The 8159-nt window shown below is 34.5% G+C and overlaps 1 protein-coding gene across 5 annotated transcripts; it reads left to right on the top strand.

Moving 5' to 3' along the window:
- The first annotated feature begins 3501 nt into the window (after positions 1-3501).
- LOC131015675 (transcription factor EGL1-like) lies at positions 3502-7915 on the top strand. Of its 5 annotated transcripts, XR_009098649.1 has the most exons (10): positions 3502-3880; positions 3993-4141; positions 4722-4979; positions 5314-5410; positions 5538-5552; positions 5639-5695; positions 5785-6609; positions 6681-7133; positions 7239-7362; positions 7841-7915. XR_009098649.1 is itself a non-coding variant. In XM_057944096.1 (9 exons), the coding sequence occupies exons 2-9, from the start codon at positions 4014-4016 to the stop codon at positions 7308-7310; spliced, it is 1905 nt and encodes a 634-aa protein (XP_057800079.1). In that variant the 5' UTR covers positions 3502-3880; positions 3993-4013; the 3' UTR covers positions 7311-7433. The 5 variants fall into 5 exon arrangements, 4 of the variants coding, with proteins under 4 accessions (XP_057800079.1, XP_057800083.1, XP_057800080.1 ...); XM_057944096.1 differs by lacking the exon at positions 7841-7915 and having other exon boundaries at positions 7239-7433; XM_057944100.1 differs by lacking the exon at positions 7841-7915 and having other exon boundaries at positions 3538-3864; positions 3997-4141; positions 7239-7433.
- Positions 7916-8159: the final 244 nt, after the last annotated feature.

Here is an 8159-nt window from a genome sequence, read left to right as displayed (position 1 = left end):
CATGGAATTGACGAAGCAGAATCATAAATATGAAGGGCTGGTCTCCTGTGCGGCAGTCGCATGGGATGCGACGGGTCGACCCGAACTGTATACTAGTTATAATAAATTTAACATACCATAACATAAATATTGCTTTGCGCAATTGGTTCAGCTATCGACTCCTACCTCTGAGGGTGTGGGTTCGATTCCTCCATTAGCCACTATCTTTTGTTGTATTTGTTCTTTTGCTTTTTGTGCTTTTTCGGTTGTTTTTTTTGCTCTTTTATTTATGTTTCAATTTTTTTTCTTCTTTTCTTTACAATGTTATTAATTTTATCCGTATGAAGAAATATTACTTTTCTTTCTCTAAATAATTACATTTTCTAGTCGCAATATTTACTTTCATTGAAAATAAGTATTACTTTTCATATTATTAATTAAAAAGTGCAAAATACTAAGAAATTTTAAACTTAATTTAACAAAAAAAAATTAATTACTTTTCATAATACAATTATTTACTTTCAATCAGTATAAGATATACATTTGTTAGCACAAATATATATTTATATTAATATAAGGATTTAAGTAATTTCATTTAATATAAAGTATAATATTTACTAAACCCTAAACATTAAACACTAAACCCTAAACACTCGATTGATTGAGTTTAGAATATCAAATAAATGACTATTTTCATACATTATAAGTATTACATTTTCTAGATGTAATGTTTACTTTCATTGAAAATAAGTATTACTTTTCATATTAAATACTAAGAAATTTAAAATTTAATTTAAAAAAAATCAATTTTACATTTCATAATACAAATAGTTACTTTCAATCAGTATAAGATATACATTTGTTGGCACAAATGTATATTCATATTAATATAAGGATTTAATTTCATTTAATATAAAGTATTATATTTTCTAAACCATAAACACTAAATTCTAAAACCCTAAACATTAAACACTAAATCCTAAACACTTGATTGATTGAGTTTAGAATATTAGATAAATGACTATTTTCATACATTATAAGTATTACATCTTTTGACGTAAATGTTTACTTTCATTGAAAATAAGTATTAATTTTCATATTATTAATTAAAAAGTGCAAAATACTAAAAAAATTGAAATTTAATTTTAAAAAAATCAATTTTACATTTCATAATATAAATATTTACTTTCAGTCAGTATAAGATATACATTTGTTAGCACAAATGTATATTCATATTAATATAAGGATTTAATTTCATTTGATATTAAGTATTATATTTTCTAAACCCTAAACACTAAATTCTAAACCCTAAACCTTGAAAACTAAACCCTAAACACTTGATTGATTGAGTTTAGAATATCAGTTAAATGACTATTTTCATACATTATAACTAAAAGTAACAGTTTTTATGAATAAAAATAAACATTATTGTGAAAAAATGTAATGTTTCAAAAATATTACATTTCTTCATAATAATAATTAATTTTCTTTTTATCAATCAATATTTTTTTCTTACTAAAATAATTACTTGACCAAATAATTAAAAGAACAAGTTCCAATAAATAAAAGTAACAATTATAATAAACAAATATAATAATTTTGAAACATTTGTTTACGATAATTTCTATTTTTACTCACGAGAACCTATACTTTTAGTTATTTGTTCAAGTAATTATTGTCGTCAGAAAAAGTAACTAATGATATGAAGAAATATAATATTTTAAAAGTATTACATTTTTCACGAGAATATATAAAAAAGAAAAACAGTAAATAAAAAAACAAACGAAAAATAAAGAAAATACTGAAAAGAAAAAAAACAAAATATATAAAAAAATATGCAAAAGAAATGCTAAAAAGAAAAAAAAAAGAAAATATGTAAAAAAATGCAAAGAAAAAAAATAATAAAGAAAACATGAAAAAAAAACGTAAAAACAAAACAAAAAAACTAAACAATAACGCAAAAAGAAACAAAATAGAAAAAGAAAACAAAAAAAAAATGTGAAAAAAAAGGAAAAAGAACATGGCAATTGCTTGTAATGGGTTACGAACCCTTGCCAACAAGGAGAAATGGCGTGCTATGGCCATTGCACCAAAGGCTCAATCTGTATTTATTTGTTTAAACATTTTATATAATATCTTGACGCGGGTCGGGTCAAAACAGATTTGACCCGTCGCATTGCATGCGACGGTCGCATGCAAGATTTTGCGAAATATGAATGACCAGCGGAGAGCGTCGAGCCGCCTCGGCATTCTTGGTGCAATTCCGAGGAGATTCCATAAACTTTCGAGGCGTCTTCACTCCTGTCATCATCGATCCAGAGCGCCGAGGGTTCCAAAACTGCCACCGCGGCCGTCTTCACTCCTATCATCATCGTCGTTTCAGTCTTCATCCGTCTCTTCGCCATCGTGCGGCTCTCTTTCCGATTCAGCCGACCGCGCAGATTTCCAACATTCCGCCTCCGTCGCCACCTCCACCACCGTCGGTGAAACCTGCGGCATCGCTTCCTCGTCCTCCATCGCATCCGGCGCAATCGAATGCCCCTGCACCACCTCCTCCAAATTTTTAGAGTGGGCCCCACAACAAGTTAAAAAATAAAAAAAAATAGGTTGACTGACGGTGAGAAGACGGCATCTAGGGTGAGGGGCTTATTTGCTCCGTTTTTTTTTAGTTTGGGGGTTTAGTTGCACTCACATAGAGTAAGGGGGGGTATACGCTATAAGGGCTACACCTAGGAGGGCTTATTTGCACCTTTTCCCTAATAATAATAATAATAATAACAATAATAATAATAAAGTGTGCTTCATAGCTCTAAAATTTAATCAAGATTTGTTAATAATAATAATAACAACGTTCAACATAACGTATGATTTATAGATTTAAAAAATTAAATTAAGATTTCCTTAATAAAGTATGATTCATAGTTCTAAGAATGAAATTATAATTGCTTAAAATAAATTATGAACTAATTAATCAATTAAATAATAATAATAATAATAATAATAATAATAAATTAATAATATAAAGTTGATCATAGTTTTGAGAATTAGATTATAATTTTCTTAATATAAATTATGAACTAATAATAATAATAATAATAATAATAATAATAATAATAATAATACAAAACATTAAATACTTACTAAATAAAAATTATATTTTACATTTTGTAAAATAATACAAATAATATTGAATATATATGTAAGTAAGAATCCTGAAAATGAGGAAAAAAAATACCTAAGAAAAGTTAGGGAATTAGGATCCTAGAAAATTACACTATTTTGCTTATTTTCAGAATTCTTATTATTTTTTATATTTAATAAAAAAATTAATCAAATACTGAAATTTAATATTTTAAAATCAGATTACTTTTCCTGTCAGTGTTACAAACGAGCCCAAAGTTTTGTACTAGGACCAAGTGTCTGTGACTGTGAGGCCCCTTCCCAGAGTTTGGACCACATCTCTCAGAATCTTTAATTCTTTCCCACCTTATCTCACTCTCTCATCCAACAGTCACTTGTCACTTACTGTAATTAGCACTTTGCAAAAAGTGAGAACGATTCGGCCCCATTAACCTCCCTCCATTCTGCACCAACCTTCACCTCGTTTTCTCACTCTACATATGCTACTTAAAAGTGATTCCCCAGATAATTTTGGGATGAAGGGGTATCACATTTCATATGATACTTGCCACACGGCCCACACAACATGGAATCATGCATGCATGCCACGGGAGCTTGTCTTAAATCTTGACATATGAAGATAAAATTTCATGTAATCATTTCTTGTTTTTCCAGTGTGGAGGGATCTTTACCCCAAAATGTTTTTTAACTGTTGAGTAGATGAAGAAGAAGAAAACTTGAGGTCAAGAAAAAGCTCATTTTCTGGTAGGGTTTGCTGCTGGTATGGGAATATGCTTTTCATACTTTTCCTCCCTCCATTTCAAGTGGAGCTGGTCAAATTCTAAGTTGGGATATTTTCTTCTTATAATTTTGCTATGTGTGTATATGTTTAGGTAGAGAGAGAGCAGGGCTCGATGATGGCAAGTGGAAACCAAAACCAGCAAGAAATGCCTCAGAATCTAATGATGCAGCTTGCTCTTGCTGTTAGAAGCATTCAGTGGAGCTATGCAATCTTCTGGTCCGTTTCATCCAGACAACCAGGGTAAAGATCCATTCTTTACTGTGATACCCCCCACCCCAACCCCACGCACAAATAAAAATGGAAACTTGATGATGGGTGTAGAAAATGAAATCGTTTTTCTCTATTCTGTTCTTGTTCTTGCTCCTGCTGGAAAAAATCTGCAATGTGTGAGTTTTGAGGAAAAGCTGCCCTAGAAGTTTGAATGCAGTAGAGAAAAGAGATTGCCGATGGGAATCTCTATTTTAGTCATGATTTTTATTTTTGAGTGTTGTTTGGCCTCTTTATATGTTTATGTTATGAATTTTGGCCTACCTAGTGATGCCCTGCTGTAGATTCCTTCCATTTCCTTCTGATTTTGTTTGGCCATCTGCTTTAGGTTTTATCTTTAGAGGTTCATATCTTCTTGCACTTATTCAATGCTATATAGAGTTCACTTTCGTGGGATCACAAATTTGTTGATCGATTGTGCTGAACCATTGACTGCTTTAAAATAGAAGTTTTTTTTAACTTTAGTGAACCTGCACTTTGTTGGGGATCTAGGTGTAGCTTTGTTGGTGACTGCATTTTGGACCACAATATTGAATCTTATATGTATCTTTAGGATGTTGGAATGGTGCGAAGGTTACTACAACGGTGATATCAAAACACGAAAGACAGTTCAGGCTGCTGAGGTGAACATGGATCAGTTGGGGCTACAGAGAAGTGATCAATTGAGAGAACTTTATGAGTCTTTGTCTCTAGGCGAAACCAAACCTCAAGCTAAGAGGCCTACAGCTGCATTATCCCCCGAAGATCTCACTGATGCAGAGTGGTATTTCTTGGTTTGCATGTCTTTCATGTTCAACACCACCGATCAAGGGTACTTATCGTTCCAGCGGAATCAATTTGTTTTTTACTTCGGATTCTGGTTGATGGTCGGCATTGTGATACTTTGTGAGCTTGAGTTTGAGAGATCAAGCATAACAATGTGATGTGAAGCCCTTGAATAATTTTCCAAGGTTTTCGACATTAACAACAATTGAAAAACTAGATTCTTCATTGCATGTATCTTGTCAGTTTTCACAGTGCTATTGGTAAATATGAACTCATGGTTACCTCATGGTGCAGACAAAATATGAAAGTGCCTTTTGATTTCAAGAAATAAAACAAAAGAGAACTCAAATGAATTTTGTAATTCTCGATTGTTGGTTTAGGTTGCCTGCAAGAACATTAGCTACGAATCAAATGATATGGCTCTGCAATGCTCACCGGGCTGACACCAAATTCTTCTCTCGTTCTTTGCTTGCGAAGGTAAGTAGAAAACGTATCATCCCATAAAATGTTCTCTGTAGAATTAGTTGGAAGTTTCTAACTTCTTGTTGCTTCTCAATTGATGTATCTATCTCACTGAGGGTTGGACGCGCATTGGTTTTATCAGAGTGCATCAATCAAGGTATTGATCTGAACTCCAAACAGTTGTGTAACTCTTTTCGAGTTAAAAAGCATATTTTCACAATATGCATTGGTCTCAACTTGCAGACTATTGTGTGCTTTCCACATTTAGGAGGCGTGGTTGAGCTCGGAACGACTGAACTAGTATGCCACTTTAGTCTTAGTCTTGTTTATAAAGCTCATCAATACTCATTTATGTATGATAACATGCAATTTCTACGCGATTTCTTAAGGTTCCAGAGGATCCAAATCTGATTCGGCATATAAGTTCATTCCTGGAGAGTCCTTCTGTGACTGTTCCTGTGATTCCTAACCTTGTCTTTGACAACAGTTGTAACCATAATGGTTTCAATCTTGAACGGCTCGACCATGCTCATCTTCCCGAAGAGGGTCTTGATCGGCTCATGGATGATCCATACATGGAGATCTGTACTCCAAATAACTCAGATGATTTTGCAGACAATCTGCTGAGAGAGGAGACGAATTTGGTGGAAGGCGTAGACGCTGAGGCTTCTGAAATACAAAGCTGGCCAGTAATGGAAGATGCAGTCAGTAATTGCTTAAATAATTCTGTGAATTCCAGTGACTGTGTGTCTCAAAGCGAGGGAGAACCCGAGACGATAATCCCACATTCGGATGGGAAGAAGGAGAATAAAAGCTGTATGGAGGAATGCAATCAGAAGACAACCTCTGAATTTCAAGGAAATGATGTTCGTTACCAGAGTGTTATTTCCAACCTCCTGAAGAGTTCTCACCAGTTGATTCTTGGTCCTTACATCAGAAACGGGAGTAGAGAATCGAGCTTCGTTTTCTGGAGGAAGCATGGGGCTCCGGGACAACAAAGAGGAACCCCACAGAAGCTACTCAAGAAAGTACTCTTTGAAGTGGCTAGAATGCATCAAAGTTTCAGGGCTGAATCTGAGAGGCAGCACAACAGCTGTTCCAAACGGGAAGCTGATGAAATCGATAGAAACCATGTCATGTCTGAACGCAAGCGCAGAGAGAAAATAAACGACAGATTCATGATTCTTGGATCCCTAGTCCCATCTGGTGGAAAGGTACTAGCTAGCTAGTATAACATATGTTCTGCCTCACTCACAAACTAAGTTTTATGAACTCGTGGTTACAGGTTGACAAAGTATCGGTGCTTGATCACACGATAGAGTACTTGAGAGAGCTCGAGAGAAGAGTTGAGGAGCTGGAGTCCTACAAGAAAGCAATGGAGCGAGAGTCAACAACACACAGCAAATCTCAGGATGCCATTGAGAGGACCTCTGATAACTACGGTAATGATAACAATCCAAAGAAGCCAGCAACGAACAAGAGAAAGGCAGCCTGTCATAATCATAAGGACAGAACAGGAGCCGAAAACATCAAAGCTCGGTTGAGAGACTCCTCCTCCCCTGCTGATAACATAACCGTCACTGTCTCAGACAAGGTCGCCTTGATTGAGGTAACGTGTTCCTTGAAGGAGCACGTGTTGGTTGAAGTTATGGAGACGCTGAGAAAGATATGTCTTGAGACTCAGACTATCCAATCATCCACCAACAACGGGACCCTCTCTATCATTGTGAATGCCAAGGTCTGCCATCTACCACCATGAATGTGATCCAAATTAATGCAGGAACTGCAACCTCAGTTGCATTTAATGTGAGCTATATACTAACAGATGTTGCATAATTTGCAGTGCAAGGGACTGAAATCTCCATCAGCAGTAGTGATCAGACATGCTCTTCAGAAAGTTATCAGGAAGAGTTGAAGATGTTTTCTCAGAATCTGTGTGTAGCTTGTGTGTGAGAACCTCTAATTAGGTAACCGAAGTTACCTAACAGATATAAATTTCATCTTGGTTTTTTCAACTAGTGCAATTTTTGTAACCCTATTTTATGATGGGCAGTTAATGAAACTAGAGTTTTGAATGAATAAACTTAGGTATAGATGATGAACTTTAACTCCAAACAAGGTCATGGATTTTATATTTTATTTTTAACCAGAAAAGCTGGAGTAGCTTTACTTTAATGAGAAAATGGAACTGTAATGCCTTTAAAGATGTCATTTCTGCATGGGGTCACATTTTATTTTGAACACAAACCTATTTAATGAAAATCTTAAAACATCCTCTTATTGATGTGAGACAGAATATTAATTTGGAATCAATAGTTAAATAGAAATTCAAATTCGTGATGAAATGATCATATATTAAATCTGGAGTAACTATTCATCCTTGCAAAAGTAGATATACAACTATACAAGTCCTTGATTCATTTATTTTGTCGGGGAATCTCGCAGCCCAGCAGCCGCTCCGAGATGAGATCTGAATAAATCTCGCTCATATATCGTGGGAAAGATAAATCGTCGTTGCATTTTGCAAGATGTCTAATCTAAGAGCATCACCAACGCTGGATGCGAAGGCCGGATCGAACCCGGCCTATCGCACTCGGCGGCTGTGGGAGCGAAGGAGGGGGCGTGTTTACACGCGCCCCTTTTCAAACCAAAAAAAAAAAAAAGGAAAATTGAAAAAAAAAATTTAAAATCGGCAGTAGCCGTTATTTTCTATCCGTTTTTTTTTTTTCCGTTGACTTTTTTTCCTTTTTTTTTTAATTCTTAA

This window comes from Salvia miltiorrhiza, chromosome 3 (assembly GCF_028751815.1).
Source record: "Salvia miltiorrhiza cultivar Shanhuang (shh) chromosome 3, IMPLAD_Smil_shh, whole genome shotgun sequence".
Classification (NCBI taxonomy): Eukaryota; Viridiplantae; Streptophyta; class Magnoliopsida; order Lamiales; family Lamiaceae; genus Salvia; species Salvia miltiorrhiza.
This window is presented reverse-complemented; position numbering and strand designations above follow the sequence as displayed.

Bases quoted from the DNA above. Each gene is read 5' to 3' on its own strand.
- LOC131015675 (XM_057944096.1), top strand. From the start codon at position 4,014: ATGATGGCAAGTGGAAACCAAAACCAGCAAGAAATGCCTCAGAATCTA. The intron at 4,980-5,313 runs GTACTTATCGTT...TTGTTGGTTTAG, and splicing joins TTCAACACCACCGATCAAGG to GTTGCCTGCAAGAACATTAG. The intron at 5,696-5,784 runs GTATGCCACTTT...CGATTTCTTAAG, and splicing joins AGCTCGGAACGACTGAACTA to GTTCCAGAGGATCCAAATCT.